The sequence below is a fragment of the Anolis carolinensis genome, chromosome 2, assembly GCF_035594765.1.
Source record: "Anolis carolinensis isolate JA03-04 chromosome 2, rAnoCar3.1.pri, whole genome shotgun sequence".
NCBI lineage: Eukaryota > Metazoa > Chordata > Lepidosauria > Squamata > Dactyloidae > Anolis > Anolis carolinensis.
Genome location: NC_085842.1, coordinates 242,922,773 through 242,948,133, shown reverse-complemented (window position 1 = coordinate 242,948,133; position 25,361 = coordinate 242,922,773). Strand labels below are relative to the sequence as shown.

General features: G+C 42.6%; 1 protein-coding gene across 1 annotated transcript; it reads left to right on the top strand.

The window, feature by feature from the left end:
• Positions 1-3,665: 3,665 nt before the first annotated feature.
• On the top strand, positions 3,666-24,930 carry dmrt3 (doublesex and mab-3 related transcription factor 3). Its single transcript, XM_003216487.3, has 2 exons — positions 3,666-4,225; positions 23,266-24,930. The coding sequence occupies exons 1-2, from the start codon at positions 3,733-3,735 to the stop codon at positions 24,225-24,227; spliced, it is 1,455 nt and encodes a 484-aa protein (XP_003216535.1). The 5' UTR covers positions 3,666-3,732; the 3' UTR covers positions 24,228-24,930.
• The last annotated feature ends 431 nt before the right edge of the window (positions 24,931-25,361 follow it).

Sequence of the window (25,361 nt, the reverse complement as noted above, 5' to 3'; positions counted from 1 at the left end):
AAGCTTTTGCTTTTGTTACTCTGCTGCCTTTTGGTGGAATCTTCCCCAGAGAGGGTTAAGCCGAGTCTAACCGCTCAGAGATTACCACAACAATACATATTATGCACAAACATACTTATCTAACTAGATGGATGGATTAATGGTAGATACCATGTTTCCCCAACAATAAGACAGTGTCTTATATTAATTTTTGCTCCCAAAGCCGCGCTAGGTCTTATTTTCAGGGGATGTCTTATTTTTCCATGAAGAACAATTCACATTTATTGTTGAACAGATAAAATATGAACATGCATTATATACTGTACAGTAGTTGTCATCACAAACCAACATAACCAGACAAACTGTGAATCCTATCAAGATTTTCTTGCTACTACCATTATTCTGCATGCTATGGTGTTCTGTTTGGGCGCTGGGCATGCTTCCAAATAAAAACTTTGCTAGGTCTTCCTTTAGGGATGGGGGTGGGCTTATATTTAGCAATTCAGCAAAACCTCTACTAGGTCTTATTTTCAGGGAAACAGGATAGGTAGGTAGATAGATAGTATGCACTCTCACACACACTTACTTAGCTGTCTAGATGGATGACTATATAGATAGACAGATAGAAGATAGATAGACATATACATATTATGCACATACACACTTACCTAACTGGATGGATAAATGGTAGATAGGTAGGCAGATAGATAGTATGCACGCACACACACTTACCTAAATAGGTGGGTGGATAGAATAGGTAGGTAGATGGATGGATAGATATACCAGGTAGGTAGAAAGATGGATGGATAGATATACCAGGGTGGGTCCAAAAGGTTATGCCTCTTGTGTCATAAAAACGTCATGAATGAACATATAACCGCAGAAGTTGCTACAGATTATGATTATGACCTGAACTATCTTCTATACAAAAACAAAACAAAACTATCGCTCAACATAATCACCCTCAATTTGTACACATTTGCACCTTCGTTTAACCCAGGCATCAAAACCATTTTGGAACCATTCAGGGTTTTGCTTCGTGACCCATGATTTTAAAGCTGTTTTAACCTCATTCAGGTCATTGAGTCTGAAACAAAGGAGGTTGTCTTTCAAAGGTCCAAAAACACTGGTTGGATAGAAAGATAGAGTACTGAGTCCTATATTCTTTTGGGCAAAGAGTCGAAACAAAAACCTTTAGGATAGATATATTATGCACACATATTGGATCGAGAGACAGATTGATATTATGCAGACACACTTAGCTAGGTGGGTACATAAATAGCTAGATGGCTAGATAATCATAGTATCATAGACTCATAGGTAGGTAGGTAGGTCACACACATATCTAGCTATCTATGTATGCACACAGATGACACTAGTTGGATAGAAAGATAGAATACCAAGTCCGGTAGTCCTTTGGGCAAAAAGTCGAATCAGAAACCACATGTTCTCTTTGGTTTCATATTGGATCCATTGATTGATTGATTTTATGCAGACACACCTAACAGGTGTGACTGCACACCTAACATAGATAGCTAGATGGCTGGATAGATACAATCGTAGGCTCATAGGTCGGTAGGTAGGTCACACACAAATCTAGCTATCTATGTACACACACACACACACACACACACATAACACTAGTTGGACACAGAGTACCAAGTCATTGAGTCTGAAACAAAGTAGGTTGTCTTTCAGAGATCCAAAAACACTGATTGGATAGAAAGATAGAGTACCAAGTCCTATAGTCTTTTGGGCAAAGAATCGAACGAGAAACCACATGTTCTCTTTAGAATAGATATATTATGCACTCATATTAGATGAATGGATGGATGGATATTATGCAGACACACCTAGCTAGGTGGATACATAGATAACTAGATGTCTAGATAGATTCATAAAATCATAGACTCATAGGTAGGTAGGTAGGTAGGTAGGTAGGTCGCACACATACATGTGTATACACACACATATCACACATGGTTGGATAGAAAGATAGAGTACCAAGTCCTGTAGTCATTTGAGCAAAGAGTCCAACGAGAAAACACATGTTCTCTTTAGGATAGATATACTATGCACACATATTGGATTGATGGATAGATTGATATTATGCAGACACACCTAGCTAGGTGGATACATAGATAGCTAGATGGCTAGATAGACAGACTCAAAGGTAGGTAGGTCGGTCGGTCACATGTGTATGTATGTGTGTATACATACATATACATACATACATACACACACACACACACACACACACACACACACACACACACACATATCTCGTGTCAGGAGCAACTGGAGTTGCTTCTGGAGTGAGAGAATTGGCCCTCTGCAAGGACGTTACCCAGGGGACTCCCGGATGTTTTTGATGTTTTACCATCCTTGTGGGAGGCTTCTCTCATGTCCCCCGCATGGAGCTGGAGCTGATAAAGGGAGCTCATCCCCGGGTGGGATTCGAACCTGGCAGCTTTCAGGTCAGCAACCCAACCTTCAAGTCACGAGGCTTTTATCCCCTAGGCCACCGCAGGCTCCTACATCATGTGTATATAACACTGGTTGGATAGTTAGATGGCTAGATAAATAGAATCATAGACTCGACTCATAGGTACCTTACCTAGGTAGGTAACACACATGCATGTGTATACACACACATAACACTAATTGGATAGAAAGATAGAGTACCAAGTCCTGTAGTCCTTTGGGCAAAGAGTCGAACCAGAATCCACATGTTCTCGGACTACAGGGAAAATCCTAACCCCGCAGAAGGGCGGCTCTGGCACGCCGCTCACCCCCGCTCTGACACAATGGCCTCTCCTCCCCCTTCGCATGAAAACACATGTTCTCTTTAGGATATATATGCTATGCACACATATTGGATCGATTGATAGATTGATATTATGCAGACAGAATTAGCTAGGTGGATACATAAAGAGCTAGATGGCTAGATAGACAGAATAATAGCCTCATAGGTAGGTAGGTCACATGTGGATAGCTAGATGGGTAGATAAATAGAATCATAGCACCGGGCTTGGCGCAGGCTGGAAAGCAAGCCAGCTGCAACAAATCAACAAATCACACTGACCAAGAGGTCATGAGTTCGAGGCCAGCCCGGTGTCTGCTTCTTGTCTCTGTCTCTGTTCTATGTCACGGCATTGAATGTTTGCCTAAATGTGTAATGTGATCCGCCCCGAGTCCCCTTCCAGGAGAGAAGGGCGGAATATAAATGCTGTAAATAATAAATAACTAAATAAATCATAGACTCGACTCATAGGTACCTACCTAGGTAGGTCACACACATACATGTGTATGCACACACATAACACTAGTTGGATAGAAAGATAGAGTACCAAGTCCTGTAGTCCTTTGGGAAAAGAGTCGAACCAGAATCCACATGTTCTCGGACTACAGGTAAAATCCTATCCCCGAAGAAGGGCCGCTCACCCCCGCCCTGACATAATGGCCTCTCCTCCCCTTCGCATTTCAAGCTGGGGCGCAATGGGCGAGTCCATCTGCAGGGCAAGTCGCCTCCCTCCTCCCGCCGTGATCTCTCTCTCTCTCTCTCTCCCTCTGTCTCTCTCCATTCCTCCAGGGCGAGAAAGGGCGGGAGAGCGAGGCGAGTGGAGCGAGAGGAGGAGGAGCGTCGGAGGGAGGGAGGGAGAGGCGGGGAAGGCGTCCGGGCAGCCCAGTCGGGTCTGAGGCGCCTGCGGGGGAGTCCCTGGCGGCGTGGGCTCGCCTTCCCCTTCCTCGGCCATGAACGGCTACGGCTCTCCCTACCTGTACATGGGGGCGCCGGTCTCGCAGCCCTCGCGGGCGCCCCTGCAGCGGACGCCCAAGTGCGCGCGGTGCCGCAACCACGGCGTGCTCTCCTGGCTCAAGGGCCACAAGCGCTACTGCCGCTTCAAGGACTGCACCTGCGAGAAGTGCATCCTCATCATCGAGCGGCAGCGCGTCATGGCCGCCCAGGTGGCCCTCCGCAGGCAGCAGGCCAACGAGAGCCTCGAGAGCCTCCTCCCGGACTCCCTGCGCGCCCTCCCGCCGGGGGCCTCCGCATCCGCCGCAGCCTCCGCCGCCCCGGCGCCCCCGACGCCGCCCCCCGCCGCGGGAGCCCTCCTGGTCCTCCCCGCAGAGGGACACCCGCCCCGCAACCCCGCCGCCGCCGTCGAGGTGGCCCTGCGCTGGGCCTCCGAGCAGAGCCCCAACGCCAGCGCCAGCGCCGCCCTCCAGCCCCAGATGCCCAAAACAGGTAGGAAAAGGGGGCAATTGGGCGGGGGGAGGTCTTTGCCGCTCCTTGGATACCAGCCTCATTGAATTCCCCTTGGAATGAACGCAGTTCCTTGGCAGAGCCTCGCTGACGGTGTCACTTCACAACATAAAGATGTGATCACTACAAGTGCAATTGCTAGCAAGGCTCTGCTGTGCAGTTACTACTGCTACTGATCACCCTACATCAGGCATGGGCAAACTTGGGCCCTCCGGGTGTTTTGGACTTCAACTCCCACAATTCCTAACAGCCGGTAGGCTGTTAGGAATTGTGGGAGTTGAAGTCCAAAACACCCGGAGGGCCCAAGTTTGCCCATGCCTGGTCTACATTGACCTTCTAATACAATTCAAACTGCAGCCAGACACCCAGACTTCACAAAGTTAGAAAACAATGAAGTGTTGAAAAACTGATTTGGCTTAAAATGGAGTTAAATACCGTGGTTCAGAGGTTACATTCTGTAAGCGTACAAACCATAAAAGTAAACAATTCACAGGGAAGGGAAAAAAATTCTAATTCATTGCATCACAATATTATTTATGTCTGAATCATATTTCATATTGAAATCATATTGAAAGCCAAACCTGGAAAGCCAAACCTTTTGCTATAAGGAAGGGAAGACAGAGTGGAGAGGGCAATTAACTCTCTTCCCTTACAAGAGGAGGATGATCTACTCCTCCCCCCCCCCCCCCCCAATGTGGAAGGTTTGGGGACGAATTCTTGGCCCTAGGTAACACGATTTGTGTCCTTGGGTTATCAGTGTCATTTCCTAATTGGTTATATCATAAAAAACATGGGGAAGTTTATTAAACTGCCCAAACTTTGTTTTTGCGGGACATCGTGCAGCACATTTTGCGATAGTTTTTCAATGAATATCTCATAAGACTCTCAACTAATTCAACATAGTTTGTGGCAGCCGCAAAAACGAAGTTTCTGGAGTATAACAATTACTTTCACAAATAAATGAGACACAATTAAATAGGAAATAACACTCTTTCAAACCAGGAACAGATTTTTTTTCAAATTTTGTTACATAATGTTAACATTGGGTTGCTGTGAGTTTTCCAGGCTGTATGGCCATGTTCCGAAAGCATTCTCTCCTGACGTTTCGCCCACATCTATGGCAGGCATCCTCAGAGGTAATGAGGTATGTTGAAAACTAGTCAAGTGGGGTTTATATATGTGTGGAAGGTCTAGGCTGGGAGGAAGAACTCTTGTCTGTTGGAGACAGGTGTGAATGTTGCAACGAATCACCTTGATTAGCATAGAATAGCCTCGCAGATTCAACGCCTGGCTGCTTTCTGCCTGGGGGATCCTTTGTTGGGGGGTGTTAGCTGGCCCTGGTTTCTTGTCTGGAATTCCCCTGTTTTCAGAGAGTTATACTTTATTTACTGTGCTGATTTTAGAGTTTTTTTTAAATACTAGTAGCCATTAAATACTAATCAAGGTGGCCAATTGCTACATTAACATTTGTCTCCAACAGACAAGGGTTCTTTCTCCCACCCTGGACTTTCCACAGATATATAAACCCCTCTTGCCTAGTTTCCAACAGACCTCACAACCTCTGAGGATGCCTGCCATAGATGCGGGCGAAACGTCAGGAGGGAATGTTTCTGGGACATACAGCTCGGAGAACTCAGGGCAACCCCTGGGAAAAGTTTATTAAAGTGCCCAAACTTTGGGTTGTTGTGAGTCTTCCGGGCTATATGGCCATGTTCTAGAAGCATTCTTTCCTGACATTTCGCCCACATCTATGGAAGGCATCCTCAGAGGTTGAGGGGTCTTCTACAACACATTGCCCAAACTTTGTTTTTGTGGGACACCCTGCAGCATATTTTGCTATAGTTTTTCAACGAATATCTCATAAGTGTCTCAATTAATTCAGCACAGTTTGTGGTGCTGCAAAATTGAAGTTTCTGGAGTATAACAACTACTTTCAACAGTAAGTGCCGCAATAAAACAGCAAATAACACTTGCAAACCAGGAACAGATTTTTCCCCATAATGCAGTTTGATAGTAGTGTTCCGACCTGGAACTGGGAAAAGCCGTGGTCGAGGAATGAAGTGAGAGGGCAGTTGCTTTGAGCATGGGGAGAGAGAGTTGCCCTTCTCGCAGCCCGCTCTTCCGCCCATGTCTCTGTCCCTTGGAATTCTCCTTACACTAATTAGGCGAACAATTCTGGGTCTCTCCAGCTTTAAGGAGAAAAGATATGGGGCACGGGGAATCTGGAGCCCCCAGTGGCCTAGCGGGTTAAACCGCTGAACTGCGGAACTTGCTGACCGAAAGGTTGCCAGGTTCGGATCCGGGGAGCGGGGTGAGCTCCCGCTATTAGCCCCAGCTTCTGCCAACCTAGCAGTTTGAAAACATGCAAATGTGAGATGGATAGGTAACTACAGTACGCTCCATGCAGTCATGCTGGCCACATGACCTTGGAGGCGTCTAGGGACAACGCCGGCTCTTCGGCTTAGAAATGGAGATGAGCACCAACCCCCAGAGTCGGACACAACTAGACTTCATGTCAGGGGAAAACCTTTACCTTTACCTTTAGGAGGAATCGAGTTTTTCCCAGATGTGGAAGGTTTGGGGGCAAGGAGATGAATCCTCATCTCTTTCTCAGTTTGAGGGAAGCGTTCCCTCAACGAAGGTCCTCGAACTGGGGAAAGCCGTTTAAGTGACAGTGCTACTAAGCATGTGCAGAGTTTCCTTGCTCGAGGGAGTTGCAATCAGCCTCCTTCTGGCTTTTTGCAGCTTCGCGCCTGAAGAAGGATGAGACAGCTGTTGCGTCTGCACTTGGAGGTCAATCTCACTGAATTCTCCTCGAAACTGACAGGACTCTTTAGCTGTAAGGAAGAAGATATAGGTTGAGTCTATACTATCGTGTAATGCAGTTTCAGAATTCAGATTAACGGAGGCCCCTTCTACACTGACCTTATATCCCAGGATCTGATCCCAGGTTATATAACAACAACAACAACAACAACAACAACAACAACACATCACACAGTCCTAAACACTTGGGAAGTGTTCGATTTGTGGTTTTGTGACACGAAATCCAGCATATCTATCTTGTTTGCTGTGTCATACTATGTCGTTGTGTCAGTAATAATAATAATAATAATAATAATAATAATAATAAACTTTATTTATATACCGCTCCATCTCCTCAAAAGGACTCAGGGCGGTTTCCAACATGAACATAAAAAACATCAATTTGTCAAAAAACACCATACAACAAAGTTAAACGTGATAAACATAATAAACAACATCATAAGACAGACCCAAAACAGGTTGTCTGCTTTGAAATGGATTATATGAGTCTCTACTGCCAGATAGTTTGGGATAAACAGATAATCTAGGATTAGGTCCCAGATAAAGGGCAGTGTAGAAGGGGCCTATGTTGAACTGGATTATATGGCAGTGTAGACTCTTATAATTCAGTTCAATCTGCATTATATGAGAATACAGTACACTGACTATATAATCCAGTTCAAACTGCATTATATAGTAATATAGATGAGGTAATGGGGGTGTCTCGTTTTCCCCAGATGTAGCAGCTATGTGTGTGGGGTTTGTGTGTGTGTGTGTGTGTGTGAATTCTTAGCGTCATGGAATCATAGAGTTGGAAGAAACCTCGTGGGCCATCCAGTCCAGCCCCCTGCCAAGAAGCAGGAAAATCACATTCAAAGCACCCGGACAGATGGCCATCCAGCCTCTGCTTAAAGCCTCCAAAGATGGAGCCTCCACCACAGTCCGAGGCAGAGAGTTCCACTGCCGAACAGCTCTCACAGTGAGGAAGTTCTTCCTCATATTCAGGTGGAATCTCCTTTCCTGTAGTTTGAAGCCCTTGTTCTGCGTCCCAGTCTCCAGGGCAGCAGAAAACAAGCTTGCTCCCTCCTCCCTATGACTTCCCCTCGCATATTTATACATGGCCATTATCATGTCTCCTCTCAGCCTTCTCTTCTGCAGGCTAAACATGCCCAGCTCTTTAAATCGCTCCTCATAGGGCTTGTTGTCCAGACCCTTGATCATTTTAACCATCCTCCTCTGTCCTGAAAACAGTTTGGTTAGAGTCCACCTGTTCAGAATGTTAGGCCCCATCCCATCTACACTGACCATTTAATGCAATTTCAGACCAGAATGGAAGAAAGGGGTTTCTTTGGGCAGATGATTATATAGGAAATCCTGGAACCAGTTTGAAATCTGGAGGGTGATGACACAAAGCGCACAAGTTCACTGATGCGGCGTAAAGGGATTTCTTTTGCGTCTGGCCATCGCTGCAATTGGAAATTAGCTTCGAATTACAGTACATTAAATAGTCAGTGCAGACGAGGCCTTACGGTCAGCTTCTCAGCGCCTGAAGAAATGACAACTGTTGCGCCTGTGGCTTGGGAGCCAGTGTCAGTTAATCCTCCATAGGGTGACCGCCGACTGACTCTGGGCCCGCCCCTGAATCTTGGCCGAATCTGCTTGGCCTCCATTTTTGGATGAGGATCCTTGTCCCACGAGGTGAGAAAGATCCTTGGGAATTTAAAAAACTATGAAGTGCACAAGCATGGGGACAGTTTCGACAGAAAAGAGGAAACCATGAAAATGAGTAAAATTTGGCAACAAGTATTTAAAAAAACTCTAAAATCAGGACAGTAAATAAGGAACAACGCTCAGAAGACAGGAGAATCCCAGACATGAATCAATCAGGGCCAACAAGGGATTCCCCCAGGCAGGAAGCAGCCAGGCTTTGAAGCTGCAAGACTATTCAGTGCTAATCAAGGTGATTCGTTGCAGCATTCACACCTGCCTCCAATAGACAAGAGTTATTTCTCCCACCCTGGACCTTCCACAGATATATAAACCTTACTAGCCTAGTTTCCAACAGACCTCACAACCTCCGAGGATGCTTGCCATAGATGCGGGCCAAACGTCAGGAGAGAATGCTTCTGGCAGCCCTGAAAACTCACAGCAAACCAGTGATTCCGGCTATGAAAGCCTTCGACAACAGATCCACGGGAAACTTTCTGAAAATAAGAAACTGGATTAGCCTTCAATTGGAAAGGAAAGAGGGTCCTTTCAAAGGATGGAGGCCCGGGCCTTAGGAATGGGCACTGGGCGCTGGGAGAAAGCAAGCTCTGGGGTGACACAGGGAAGTGTTTGCCAAGCTATCCGATGTAGGAGAACAATAAATATTATTTTCCAGGGTATCTGGAACCTGTTCTAAATTTTGCACGTTAGGAACAACGATTTTGCTACGCTAGAAACCCGTCGCGAGTGTGAATACTTTCGTAGTTCTGACCCATTGAAATAGGAGACTTTCAGGTCGCAATCTTGGGAGCATTTATTTGAGAGCAAGCTCGATGGGGCTTTTAGGGTCACTTTGGCTTTTTCCCTGCCGAGGCTTTACTGCTTCAGAGTTTGGTGCTTCAAGTTTACAGTCTCCTGGGCCGAGAGGAAGGATCCGGAGATGTGAATCCAGGACTCTAGTGGCCTGGATCCGATTATAATTGGTCTTGACTAGAGAAATCCTGTTGCATTGGTGGATTTACAGAGGGGCTGATTCAACTACGGCTACAACAGGGCTTCTTTCGTTGATGCCGCAGTTAGGATCGACGCCTTGACTGCCGGGGGGGGGGGGGGGGAATTAACCGGGTGAATCTACACCGTAGAATTCATGCATTTTGGCACCACTTTAATTGCCACGGCGCAATTCTCAGGCCTCGCACTTTGGTGACTTGGCAGAGAAGGCTAAAGACCGTGTCAAACTACACAATTCCATAGCATTGGGTCAGGGCAGTGGATCTCAAACTGCATTAATGCTACAATGTAGATGTATCCTGAGTTTTCAGGAACCCAGACCTTTCCCTACCTGGGTGCGTGTTATGAAAACCGTTTTCTCTTTGGCAGCGGAGCCAATTTAACTTTACCAAACATCTTAGGTTATTTTTGGGAGGGAGGAAACCGTTTACTTTCTGGCTGATTTTAGAGTTTTTAAATACTGGTAGCCAGATTTTGTTTACTGCTACCAGTATTTTTTTTAAAAAACCCTCTTAAAATCAGGACAGTAAATAAAGAACAACACTCTCAAACAGGGGAATTCCAGACATGAATCAATCAGAGCCAGCTAACATCTCCCAACAAAGGATTCCTCCAGGAAGGAATCAGACAGGCTTTAAAGCTGCAAGGCTTTTCAATGCTAATCAAGGTGATTAATTGCCCCATTCACACTTGCCTCCAACAGACGAGGCTTCTTTCTCCCACTCTGGATCTTCCACAGATATATTAACCCCACTTGCCTAGTTTCCAACAGACCTCACAACCTCTGAGGATGCCTGCCAGGGATGTGGGCGAAATGTCAGGAGAGAATGCGTCTGGAACGTGTCCATACAGCCCGGAAAACTCACAGCAACCCAGTGATTCCGGCCATAAGAGCCTTAGACAACACAGCGGTGTGTCTAATAATAACCTTTTTGAAAAAGAAAGGCGCCGTAATGAAATGGGGATCTGCAAAACTCGACTGTAAAATCAAGCCTCTGGGATGGATATTTTGGGTTTCTTTTAGAACCAATAGTTTGTGTGTTAGAGGAGGGGGCAGAGAAAGGGTGTAATTATGAAGTCCACTGCAATGGTATGGGAATAATTTTCAGCGAAATAAATGTTCCAAGAGAGCGCGGGGACACCGACACACTTTCTTTGGCATCAGTTTGCGGACCGCAGAGGAAACCTAAATAACGAGTTATTAGAACAGGAGACTTTGATTAAAGCAACATGAAGGCTAAATGGGGGTTGGGGACGGGGGAAGGAGATCTAGCAGGCTGTACAATGCTTCCTCGGCCCTTCAACGGGCGTCACTCGGCGCCAGTTTTACGAAATCCGGATTTCGGGACGCCTAAGCGCGAAGGGGCCCTATCCTCTCAAGGCGAGAATCACACCCAGAAAACGTGTACACTTTACTCTGGCAGCGCTTGAACTGCCATGGTTCAATGCTGTGGAATTATGGAATCTGTAATTTGTCGAGGTGCTAAATTTAGAGTTCTTTAATACTGGTAGCCAGATTAGGTCATGTTCATCCTCCTTTCTGTTGAAATTGTCCACATGCTTGTGGATTTCAAAGGCTTCTCTGTGTAGCCTGACGTGGTGGTTGTCAGAGTGGTCCAGCATTTCTGTGCTCTCAAATCATATACTGTGTCCAGGTTGGTTCATCAAACACTCTGTTCTGGCTGACTTCTCTGGTTGAGTTAGTCTGCAGTGCCTTTCATGTTTGGGCAATGCCGCTTTTAAAAAAGTTCTAAAATCAGGACAAAGAACTCCTGTCTGTTGGAGGCAAGTGTGAATGTTGCAATTAATCGCCTTGATTAGCATTGAAAAGCCTTGCTGCTTCAAAGCCTGGCTGCTTCCTGGGGCGGGGGGGGGGTGATCCTTTGTAGGAAGGTGTTAACTGGCCCTGATTGTTTTTTGTCTGGAATCCCCCTGTCTTCAGAGTATTGTTCTTCATTTACTGTCCCGATTTTAGAATTTTTAAATAGGAGTAGACAGAATTTATTTAATGCTACTAGACCAGTATTTAAAAAATTCTAAAATCGGGATAGTAAATAAAGAACAACGCACTGAAAACGGGAATTCTAGAAAGGAAATAATCAGTGTCAGTTAACACCGCCCCAGGCAGGAATCAGCCAGTTCTTGAAGCTGCAAGGCTTTTCAATGTTAATCAAGGTGATTAATTGAAAGATTTACACTTTCAACAGCCGGTAGGCTGTTAGGAATTGTGGGAGTTGGAGTCCAAAACACCTGGCGGTTCCAAGTTTGCCCATCTAGATGCACCCGAAGCCGGCAATGGCCTCAGAAAGCCCCCCTCCACTGTACAGTCTCTTGAGAGGGGATTAAAGTCGTTATTTCCCAACCCGACATCTGTTCCTCCCAGCAGAGACACCTCTTCTCCCTCAGCAGACCAAAACTAATACTGTAGTATTAATAACAGTGCTCTGGTAAACCGGAGCGATTGAGGCGGGCAGGGACACAAGCCGTGTCAGGGGTGACTATTTTTCTGTTTAATTCGCGAATACTCCCAGACCCCTTGATAGCTCGTATCCTATATCTCCACTTTCTTGGGAGTACTTGGGTTGAGCTCTGAGTAAGCATCTGTAAGATGACGGTGATGATGTTGACGACAGTGATGATGATGATGATGCAATGCTTCTCCCTTGATCGAGATCCAAGTCGTCCCAAAGATTGTGCTCCCTTACAAAAGAGGAGAGGGGAGAAGTGGGGAAAGCCAGTCCTCTGAGGGCCCTTCCACGCAGCCATATAATCCAGAATACCAAGGCAAAAAAACCCACAATATCTGCTTTGAACTGGGGCCCCTTCCAAACAGATGAATAAAATCCCACATTATCTGTTTTGAATTGGAACATATGACAGTGTGGACTCAGATAACCCAGTTCAAAGCAGATATTGTGGGATTTTCTGCCTTGATATTTTGGGTTATATGGCTGTGTGGGTTATCTGACTCCACGCTGACATATATTCCAGTTCAAAGCAAAAAATGTGGGATTTTTTTTCCAGCTGCGTGGAAGGGGCCTGCGGCAGATGCATTTCACCTTTACTTATTACTGCGAATTCGTATTTATGGAAACAACGATCGCCCTGTTAGTCTGTATAAAAGGAAAGTCTGCGTTGAAGAAAGAAGTTTGTACCATCAACTAGACGGGTTCTCTTTCTTCAGGGGCAGTTTATTTCCTAAATTTATGTATGTATCTGAAATAAGTCTCACTTTTTCTTTTTGAATACAGTCCCTTAACTCTGGCTGTATCTGCAATGCCAAACAATGCAGTTTGAACTGCACTATATGGTCAATGTAGAATCAGATCCATATACTGCCGTTTGAACTGCATTGAACAGCATTATATGTGTCTACATTGACCCTATAATTGCTTCCGGTGGCGCAGCGGATTAAGCAGCTGAACTTGCTGACAGAAATGTACGCAGTTCGAATGGGGAGCAGGGTAAGCTCCCGCTGTTAGGCCCAGCTTCTGTCAATCTAGCAGTTTGAAAACATGCAAATGTGAGTAGATAAATAGATACTGCTTCGGCCACATGACCTAGGAGGCGTGGATGGACAACACAGGCTCTTCGGCTTAGAAATGGAGATAAGCATCAACCCCCGAGTTGGACACGACTAGACTTAATGTCAGAGGAAAACCTTTACATTTGTCACCATAATAATGCAGTTCAAGCTACATTATTTGGCAGTGTAGATCAAGCCTGCGTGGAGAACTTAAAGCAAAACAACTAATAGAAGCAAGAGGAGGAAGAGGAGGAAAGAAAGAAAGTAAAGAAACACAATTTTCATAAAATACTTGAATGAAATGTAATGAAGAATTCATTAACTTAGTTATAGTAACGAAAGGGACACTTACAACATTTAAAAAAACACTTTAGAAATTAAAAAAAACTCTAAAATCAGGACAGTAAATAAAAAACAACACTCCAAAACAGGGGAATTCCAGACAAGAAACAAGCAGGGCCAGCTAACACCTCCCAACAAAAGTTTCCCCAGGCAGGAAGCAGCCAAGCCTTGAAGCTGAAAGGCCATTCAATGCTAATCAATGTGGGTAATTGCAACATTCACATCTGCCTCAAACATAAACCCCAATTACCCAGTTTCTAACAGACTTCACAACCTCTGAGGATGCTTGTCATAGATGTGGGCGAAACGTCAGGAGAGAATGCTTCTGGCATATGGCCGTACAGCTTGGAAAACTCACAGCAACTCAGTGATTCCGGCCATGAAAGCCTTCCACAACACCAAGAATCATAATATTTAAGAGAACCGAACCCAAACTAGACAGAAGAATCTTCAGCTGCATCTATACTGGAGAATTAATGTAATTTTACACCATTTTAATTGCCATGGTTCAAAGCTGTGGAATCATAGGACTTGCAGTTTTACAAAGTCTTCAGCCTTCACTGCCAATTACATAATAATAATAATAATAATAATAATAATAATAATAATAATAATAATATAATAATGATGTAATTGGCAGTGAAGGCTGAAGACTTTGTAAAACTGCAAGTCCTATGATTCCACAGCTTTGAACCATGGCAATTAAAATGGTGTAAAATTACATTAATTCTCCAGTATAGATGCAGCTGAAGATTCTTCTGTCTAGTTTGGGTTCGGTTTATTTACATCTCGCTTTATCTCTCCCAAAGGAGAGATACAATTTAAAATACAAACGACAAAGCCCAGGAATGCATACATAGCATTATGCTCTGGCAGTTAAAGTGGTGTCAAACCGCATTCATTCTACATTGTAGAATGCACCCTTTTCTGCAATTCAGATTATTATTATTTAGCTGTCTTGTTGTGAGTCAGAAGGCTGAAAGAGTCCTTCATTCTCCAGGACTGGGTCTTAGAGATGTACTGTGTTTACTTCTGAAAAATCTTTATTTAAGAAAATAAAAGAAGACTAGGTCAGGCAGGATCTACATGGCCATAGAATGCAGCTTGAACTGTACTGTATGCTCAGTGTAGGCTCATATAATGCAGTCTGAACTGCACTGAACTATATTATATGGCTCTACACTGACCATATAATGCTGCTCAAACTGCATTGTTTGGCAGTGTTGATCTCTATTGCCTAGTTTGAGTTGGCTATACTCAGGGATGCTGTGGACGGCCTGGAATGACCAAGGCATTGGGGAGAAGGCGTCTTTGCCGGGGCAGCTCTGTTCAAAGGGCAAGAGCGGCTTTACATTGGCATAAATGCCTCTACTGTACTTTCAATGCTGTTCTTCCTCCGAGGTTAAGTAACAAAAACTCCCATGATTCTTTAACACTGGGCCATGGGAGTTAAAGTCTGCATTCATTCTCATGTTATTTTTAAAAATATACCCTTGAAGAGCAAATTTGAGTGTGTGGATGCAGTAGAATAAATGCATTTTAACATTCCTTTCAAGGCCAGGGCTCAATGCTATAGAAAAGTGGGAACTATCGTTTTGCAAGGTCTTTACATTGGAAAATAACCATACCCAGTCTTTGGGCACATATTCTTTTGGAAATAAATGGCAATGATAACCTTGTTGAAAAGGAAAAATGATGTTACATCAATTTGGCAAATGTGAATCTCCATGAATATGTGGAGTCCACCTTTTGAAAGCCACTAGAAAGCGTGACCTTGTTAGAAGTCAGCTCTTTGAACAAGTGATATTCACAAGCATTCATGTAATGGCACACAGGTAACTCAGCTGTTAGACTGAAAAACAATGTCTTTGAACTGCCAAGGACAAAGACATGCCACTATAAAATATATTTGGTTATCAGAAGATTTTTTTTCTTTTTTTCTTTTACAGTTCCAGCTTTAATTGTAATTGCCCAAAAGATATACACTCCCTTGAAACCTCTTAGTTTAAAATATACAGAGATAAAAAACAAAGTCTTATTTGAAAAATAATATATCTTGTTTACTTATAAACATATTTTATTAATTCACCATACAGGCAGTTCAGTAATGGATAGGATGTAGCTTCTCTGTGTTGAGTACACAGGTTATCATTCTTAATCAATAGTCTATAGTCTATACTAGTACTCATTGAAGTCCATAAACATATTTCTATATTGAAGTCCAAACAGCAATATGCAGCCACCTTCATTGAGGTCTGATGCAAAACAGTTTCCATTGAAGTCTAAGCACATACATCTGCTTTAATTGGAGACCAAAAACATACTGAATACAAAATGGAGTCCTGAGTCTGAACATGCTCATACAGTCACATGTCTATTGTCTCTCCTACACCAAAGAGGTACAGTCAAACTGGCAAATCAATATACACATAAATACAGCTTAGCAAATATATACATTGACAAATAAATAGTGTAGGTTTGGGAGGTTGCTATTTCCAACAAAGTAGGAGCGGTGTATGTGAAAGCCACAAAATTGCCTTTATACAAGCCTTTTCTACCAAGGAGTGCTATTACCTCACCAAGCTACAATTCTCATGATTCCACAGCATTGAGCCATAGCAGCTAAAGTGGTGTGAAGCTGCATTCACTGCACAGTGTAGATGCACCTGAAGTTGCATCTCCCTGCAATGATAAAATCTCAGGGTGCTTTTGCTCCTATCCTTCCTAGATGGAATGAATAGAAATATTTCAGTATTCTGGGGTTGCATATTTGCCTGCTCACTGTGATATTAATCCAGAATGTCTAAAGTTTCTAAACTATATACAGGCAGTCCCAAAGTTAAGAACAATATTAAATTGAAATGGTGTGTAAGTCAGAACAAGTACACTTTTTAGTGCATGGAAGGGCTAAAAACCTTATGATGTTTGTTTTGCCATCTGTGCCCATCTTGAGAAGATTTCACCTCACTTTCTGTTCTTGTGATTATTGGATTTTGAAAAAATGGGCTTCTTGTGGAAACAAGAATTTGTCATAAAGCTTCAGTGGAGACCTCCTTTCTCCACAATAACTCTTTCATGAGTGAATTTCACTTTCTAGGGGCAGATTTCTCTCACTTCCTGTTGCTTCACCCCCCTTTTTAACTATGAGTAGTTTGTAAATTGGATATTTGTAACTTGGGGACGGCCTGTAAGTAGCCATTTTGCAATATAGAGCTTCCATTTTAATAGGTAGGCTTTATAAACAACATATATTTAGTAAGTATCACTTCTCTTCCAAATGTTTTTGCTTAGGGGACAAAATTAAATCAAGAAGAGTTCTTAATTTCTCCTTTGTTTGGGACCTTTTTTTGGCAAGAAGTGACAAACATTATTGTTATAGTATGCTGTTCTGTATAATGACCAAAGATGCATTACAGAAAATATTGAAACCTATGCCAGTCTTGTCCTGCAGGAGCTATTTAAAAAAGAAGATCTACCCCAGCACTTTGAGCCTGAACATATTTCCAGAGTAAGCACCCTTTACTTGGTAAATAAGTTTAGGTTTGGAGTGCTGGATAACAGCCTCCTTTTCAAATATTTTTCAGGAGACTTGCTTTAAGTGGTGTGTGTAATGAAGAGATGGGCTGAAGCCCCCATTACTCCTTGCCTCTACATTGCCTAGGGCTACTGGGAGCTGTACTTCAAAATGTTTGGAGGGGCATACATTAATGTATTGGCTTGTGTATTACATTATTCATGGAGTGTCTTACAAAGGTGTGTGTGTCTGGTGTGTTCATCTGTTTCATCAGATTGACTTAATTTGAACATACCCTACTCTGCTTGAATTGACAAGTGAGAAAGTATCTCTAGAATTTAGATTCTATAATTTCTTGATAACACTCTCCCAAAAGAATTAAAACGAACAGGATGTAATTCATGAGGCATCATGAAACATCTGCCAAATTAGAGCAGCATGGCTTAACTATCTTGTCTCATCATCATGTCTTATTCCAGGGAAAATTTATTAGAATAGATCTAGTGAATGCTCAGCACAAACTGCACAGTTTAGGGTTCCTGAATAACTTTCATTTCTTATTTTCAGTAAAATAAACAAAAGCTGTAACCACATTGGAAGGATCCTAAATACCCTAAAGGCACTGGATTCTGTTTGATCTTGGAAACTAAATAGAGTTGTTAGTGTTGGTTGTCATCCTGAACCACACAAGTCTCAAGTCCCCAATAACTAGTTAGGTAGAGGATAGGATTAGAATGAGGGAACCCTCTCTGTATTCCCATGCATGCCTAGAAAGGCCTTTCCTGTTTTCTACTCTTGTTTTCTTGTTTACCATTACTTCCTCTTTTGTTGTAGTAATGTGATCTCTTTGAGGGATGAGGTAACTTCCTCCACCTTTGGAATGTTAATTGCCCCAAGGCTTTGACCACTTGGTCAGCCCTTCTTCTGCCTTTTGTCTCCTTCCTGAGAAGACACATTTTGCTCTTCTCCAGGCAAAATGTAGCTATTTAGATATTTTGTTATTTTTACCTTCTTACCTTCCTTAGAAGCTATCTTAGAGAGCTAGTTAGCTCTAAGAACCTTTTCTATCTACAATGGATTTCATTTTACCTCAATAAATATTTTGAACTTATAACGGAGACTCTGCAATCCTTTGCCATCCCAAGGAACAAAGGCTTGTCCTAGCTTACCACACTAAGTTTCTGCTGCTCACGAAGTGTGCTTCTGCCACTCTGCTGTATTTTTGAGGAATCACCCCAAGAGAGGGTTATTTTGAGTCTAACCACTCAATAAATTCCCAACAGTTAGTACTTGGATAAGAGACTGATAAATACTAGGTGCCGTAGGCTATATTTCAGAGGATGGAACTGGCAAAATTCTTTGAGACTATTCCTTGCCTAAGAGAACCACATGAAATTCCTTGAGTCACCATAAACACATACACACAATATGATTGATTGGTATGCACAAATCAAATCCACTGCACATTTGACTGTAAAATGTGAGCAAGATACTTATCCATCCACATTTATGGTTTTGACTTTTGCAGATCTGATTATTAATGGGTTTGATTTTTAAAATTCTTGCTAAGAATTTCTAGATCCTCCAGTGTAACTGTATGAACAACCTCCTATAGCACAGTTTCTCAAGCTATGCTTCTTCAGATGTTTTGGATCTCAGCTCCAACAATTCCCACTAGCCGGTAAGCTGGCTCGGATTTCTGGGAGCTAAGTCCAAAACACCTGGAGGTGCACAGTTTGAGAAACATTGTCCTGCAGTCATGCCTGGGGTTAGGGACACAATAGGTCCTCCAATGCAACTCTGTGGCCAACGTCCAGCAGAGATTGATCATACAGTGATGCTGGAAGACCTATAAAATAAATTAAAACAATTAGCAATTTCTTTATTTATGGTAAAAAAAAAATCACTGTTGCTGGAGTTTAGTATTCTTATCCCCAGTGAATGTGGAGGGATAGCTGTAGTTACTTCTGTTGAAAAGAGTGGGACTCAGCCATCCATTGTTTAGGTCTTATCTATTCCTTGTTCATGAGGCCCAGTTTGCCATTCCTGCCCAATCTTTTTTCATCACTCAATTTTGAGAAGTTGTAGGTTGTAGCTGTTGGGAATCTATTGAGAGGTTAGACTCAAAATAACCCACTCTTGGGGCGATTCCACATACAATACAGCAGAGTGGCAGAAGCACACTTCCTGAGCAGCAGAAACTTACCTGTGGTGAGCTGGGATAAGCCTTTGTTGCTTAGGATGGCAAAGGCTTGCAGAGTCACAATTATAGGTTCAAAATATTTATTGTGGTAAAAAGAAATCCATTGTAGACAGAAAAAGGTCTTGGAGCTAACTAGCTCTCTAGGCTATCTTCTAAGGAAGGTAAGAAGGTAAAATAACAAAATATCAAAATAGCTACATTTTGCCTGGAGAATGGCAAAATGGATCCTCTCAGAAGAAAAGCAAAAGGCAGAAAAGACCCAAATGGAGGCTGACCATGTGGTCAAAGCCCAGGGGCAATAAACATTCCAATAGAGAGGAAGTTACCTCATACCTCAAAGATATCACATTGCTACATCTTCAAATGGGGAGGTGACAGTAAACAAGAGAAGAAGAGTAGAGTGGGGGGGGGGAGACCCCTTCTGGGCATGCATGGGAATAGAGAGAGGGTTCCCTCATTCTAATCCTATTCTGTAGTCTAATTACTCATTGAGGACTTGAGACTTGTAGAGTCCAGGATGACATTCAACAGTAGCCTTCACTTGAGAGTGAATTATTTTGAACTAAATGAGTCTTACAGTAGAGTCTCACTTATCCAACACTCGCTTATCCAACATTCTGGATTATCCAACGCCTTTTTGTAGTCAATGTTTTCAATAAATCGTGATATTTTGGTGCTAAATTCGTAAATACAGTAATTACTACATAGCTTTACTGTGTATTGAACTACTTTTTCTGTCAAATTTGTTGTAAAACGTGATGTTTTGGTGCTTAATTTGTAAAATCATAACCTATTTTGATGTTTAATAGGCTTTTTCTTAATCTCTCCTCATTATCCAACATATTCGCTTATCCAACATTCTGCCGGCCCGTTTATGTTGGATAAGTGAGACTCTACTGTACTTCTGAACAGACACGTCTAGGATCACAGCAGTATCTATAGAAAGGATCAGAGACCATATCTTCCTCACTTCTGCTCTGTTTTTTGTCACTGGGTCATCCACCCAGAATGATCCTAACACTTTTCCATTACTGAGTCCACATCCATTCTATAAGACTCACCATCTTATCGTGCTGCATGTGTCTTACCTTCCAGCCAATAGTATCCTTGAAGCCTTCATTGGCCTCTTCATCAGTTTTAGGAAGGTGCTGCTAGACAGATATCTGCAGGAAACTGGGCTGAAAACCTAAACAAACTCCTCTTTGAGCTGTAGAAAGCTTATAAATCTGATGGATAAAAGTGCTATTGACTCGCACACATCCCCTCCACCTCCTGATATATGAACTTCCCAGTTTAAAAGATTACAGTAATCACAGGAGGACAGTGTAAATCGAATCTGATAGCAATAACTTTTGGGGAAGGTCAGGCTCAAGTGAAATGTTACCAGGCAACAGGCATTTTGTTTGCAAAATACAATCAAAGAGCATTGATGAGAAATTCTTCCCTGCCAGCTAGTCAGCAGTTTCTGCATAAATGTGTGAGAAGGGCCAGAATAAATCTTCATCAGTCATCTGTCCCAGAGCAGTCTTTTGGGTTGTTTTCAGCTTCCCAAAGAATTAGCATGAAGAAGCCAGATATCCATGCACTGGTGTGCAAGGGGTTCTTGTCTCTTTACAGGTGAATGCAAGCAGGCTTTTTAAAAAATAGAAGCCATAATAAAGGTGTTCCGCCATCTACTCTGGATTTTAGTTTGAACTATCCAAGTTGCTGAAATTCACCTCTAAAATAGTTCAGCATCATTGAGAGCAGCTTAAAAACCTCAGACTAAACTCCAGAGTGGATCCACAGGTCCATCAATATGGGAGCCACCAGTATCCAGAACAATAGGAAGTGATGTAGCTGCAAGTTGTGTATCACTGAAGACTAAAAAAAGTCAGTGTGGATGCATGAAACACATAATAGTTTCATTGTCAGTAGGCTATCCTAAACACATTTCATCTCATATGATTTTGGAAGATGAGAAAGGACAAACCTAGTTAACATTTGACTGGGAAATCAGAGGTCTTGGTGGGCAAAGAAAGAATTCAGACTGCAGGCTATTTCCAGCCAATAATGGGCTAGAAGGATCAATGGTCTGACTTTGTATAAAACAGCTTCCACAGGTTTCTCATCATTAGAGAGAAACTCATATATTAATTCAGCCCAAATTACTGGATTCTCTTGGTAGATCCCAGAGATAGATTTTGGGGGGCGAAAACTCTCAGAAATCTCAGCCAGCTCAGATGCTGACTGAGTGACTCCTGAAGGTGTAATTAAAAATATAACATCCCAGGTTAGATAGATTTATTAGTGTATGTCATGTTTAAGAGCTGCCATGCTGATGAGGAATATTAAGATTGCAATTGAAACCTGCAACATGTGAAATAAAATAATAGAAGAATCAACCCAATATTTAGAAAGAAAGAATTGTGAGTACTGGGTTGACATAATAATTGATATAACAGGAAAGCATGCTGATCTATTTTTTAAAATAATCTTTTGTTTCCTGCCACTACAGAAGTACAGAATAAGTGGCATATTGGCCAGCAAAAGACATGTAGAGTGTTTTAATAATGTATCTAGACTGTCTTAGTGTAATATAAAAGAATAGGACTTGTAACAGCAAAGAGATTAATATATTCATTAACATGACACATTTCACTGAAATCACAATGAACATCTTCTAGCTGTAATGTTTCCTTTAGTATTCATGAGTTATCCACACTTATGATTTTAATAAACCTTTCAACCAAGGCCCCTTCTACACTGCCTTATAAAATTTACATTATCTGCTTTGAACTGGATTATATGGCAGTGTAGACTCATATAATCCAGTTCAAAGCAGAAAATGTGGATTATCTATTTTGATAATCTGGATTATATGGCAGTGTAGAAAGGGCCTTGGACTATGAGGGGAAAGAGTATATTGTTTATTGTTGTCATGTTCCTTCAGCTCATTGTAGGAGCCCCTGGTGGCGCAATGGATTAAACCCTTCTGCCAGCAGGACTGCTGATCTGAAGGTTGGTTGCTGATGCGAAGGTTGCCAGTTCGAATCTGGGGAGCTCCCCATACGGGGACATGAGAGAAGCCTCCCAAAGGATGGTAAAACATCAAAAACATCTGGGCATCCCCTGGGCAACGTCCTTGCAGACAGCCAATTCTCTCACACCAGAAGCTACTTGCAGTTTCTCAAGTCACTCCTGACATGAAAAAAACTCATTGTGAAAATCCCTTGTCCACTTCTCAAAGCCTTTCCAAGTTAAAAAAAAAAAGATCGATTTTCAGGTGAATATTGCCCCAGGATAATGCTTAAAGCTTTCCAACATCACCCAGAACCCGCCTCTCATGTCAGATACCCTTTATCAATCCAAACGACAACAGTATATTTGGCATCTGAAATGGCAATAGGATGTGATATCACTTGTAGCTGAGGAAAAAATAAAATATTTTTGCATGCATTGAGGATAATGAGACCTTTGTATGGGTTAGGAAGAAATTGGCTCATATGTAGATGCCTACCTATGTGTAAGAAAAAAAACCAGATGGAAATAATGAACTAAATCCAATGTTGGTCTTAACTCTCTGTAGAAATTAACTTAGTTGTGACTAACAATTATAAATCATTACAGAAAGATATTCTAGATAGTAGTCACATCAATGGTTTCCTCCTTTGCATAACTTTATTTGTTGTGAGAGCTAGATCACCTGAAAGGCAATAACTCTAGTAAAGGATAGAGGAACAGTTTGCCAGCCAGAACCGAAAAGACTTCTGGGTTAGTTAGGGCAATGGATCTCATTGATTAAAACAGCTTCTCTAGTGCTTGCTGAATCTGGAACTTTTCATGCACTTCTTTATGTATCAAAAGAAATGTAGGCAGTCATGCCTGTATTCTTGTATCTATAAGCATAACCAAGCTGCTCTTTGTTTTTACAGACATGACTGAAGAAAGGTTGGGTGATGTCAGCGGAGGAGACAGTGCTGAGACCTACAGTGACAAAGACGCAGACCAAAGGAGTTCCCCAGATGTGACAAAGGCCAAGAGCAGTTTCGCCCCTGAGAGCCCTGAAATTGTTTCTGTCGATGAGGTTGGTTATGCTGTCCAGAAAAACAGTGGGAGTGCTGACAGTAGACCCGAGAGCCCCAAGTACCAACCAGAACAAAACCACCTTTTGATTGAAGGTCCATCTGGGACTGTTTCTCTGCCTTTTGGCTTGAAAGCCAACCGGCCACCCCTTGAGGTGTTGAAAAAGATTTTCCCAAACCAAAAGCCAACGGTGCTTGAACTGATCTTGAAAGGCTGCGGAGGTGATCTGGTGGGTGCAGTGGAAGTCCTTCTGTCCAGCAGGTCCTCCATAGCAGGAGACAGAACTTCTGCTGAGTCGGATGGTCTGGTTTTACCTTCGAATGGGCACCTCTTTGAACACACCCTCAGTTCGTATCCCATTTCTTCCTCAAAGTGGTCTGTGGGGTCTGCTTTTCGAGTCCCAGACACACTGAGGTTTTCTGCTGATACTACTAACGTTGTGCCAAACCCTCTGGCTGTCCCCTTACAGCACCCATTTCCACAACCACCCAGATATCCACTGATGCTGAGGAATACTTTGGCAAGAAACCAGTCCAGTCCTTTTCTGCCCAATGATGTTACTTTGTGGAACACCATGACTCTCCAGCAGCAGTACCAACTGAGGTCCCAGTATGTCAGCCCTTTCTCAGCTAATTCTACCAGTGTTTTCCGAAGTTCTCCCGTCCTTCCTACACGTCCTTCAGAGGATCCTAGGATCTCCATCCCAGATGACGGATGTCCAATTGTCTCAAAACAGCCTATTTATGCAGAAGATGATTATGATGAAAGATCTGATTCCTCAGACTCCAGAATATTAAACACATCTTCTTAGAATAACAATTTGCAATGATATTTTGAAGCACGGTAGAACTACTAGCCATCAGGAGGAAGGAATCAGGACCCCTTGAATTGTATAAAAAAGTGACTCTGCTTGCTACTATCTCCTAGCAATAAAAACATAACTTATTTGTTTTCTTGCACTTCACTGGAAAATGCCAAATAGCTACTACTTCATGGCTTTAGTACTGAAAGTTTATTACAAAAGTAAAAGAAAAAATGTTGAATTTTAAGCGTATGTGTGACAAAGACTGTGGAACATTTAAAATGGAACAGATAAATCTGGCCTTTTAGACAACTGGGAATGTTGATATTGTACTTGAATGCAGTGTTCAAAGAGAGGACTCCTCAGGATCTAGACATGTAAAAAGCAAATAATTTAGTGGCCAATGGACTAAACAGGGACCTTAGTGTCTTTATGACCATAATCATAATGGCGGTAAAACCAAGAGCCACAAAAGACTAAAAATGAACTATCCACATGCTGTTCAAGCTTGGACATTTTGGAGACACCTCAACCGCTATTCTTTTCATATAGCTAAATGGAAACATGTATAGTGTCAATGTAAAGCCAGTTACAGCTGTTGAGTTGCATGAAAATGTCTTGTGAAAAATGTCCACACGTTTAAGCATTGTTAGGTTAATGTAGCATGCTAAGCACTTGAGGGAGGGGGAATAAACTCAGATGCTGATCTTGATTCTCACGTCTTTTGTATTTGGGAGAAATATTACCTTTATGAATAGGACAGCATGTAAATGGGCTTAGTTTTAGTGGCAGTCTGGAATCAAGATCATTTTCCTGAATTTAAATGTAGGTCCTTTAGGTGTGAATGTAACAAATGGTTTGTAGAGTCAGGTATTACAAAAATAAAACTTGAGGGCAGTAGAAAAAGAAGAAGATGACATTCCAGATAGGGAAGCAATGGCTTTGAGTCTGTAAGACCTGAGCAGGGCTACTGGGGATAGAATGGCTTGGAAGCATCCCATTCATAGGGTCACCATAAGTCAAAGCTGATTTGATGGCAGTTAACAACAACCACAACAATATTTTGAATTAGCTGGGATGATAATACAATTTGCTGTCCCACCACAACTTCCCTATTCTTTCTGAGTTTAGTTGCAATGCTCA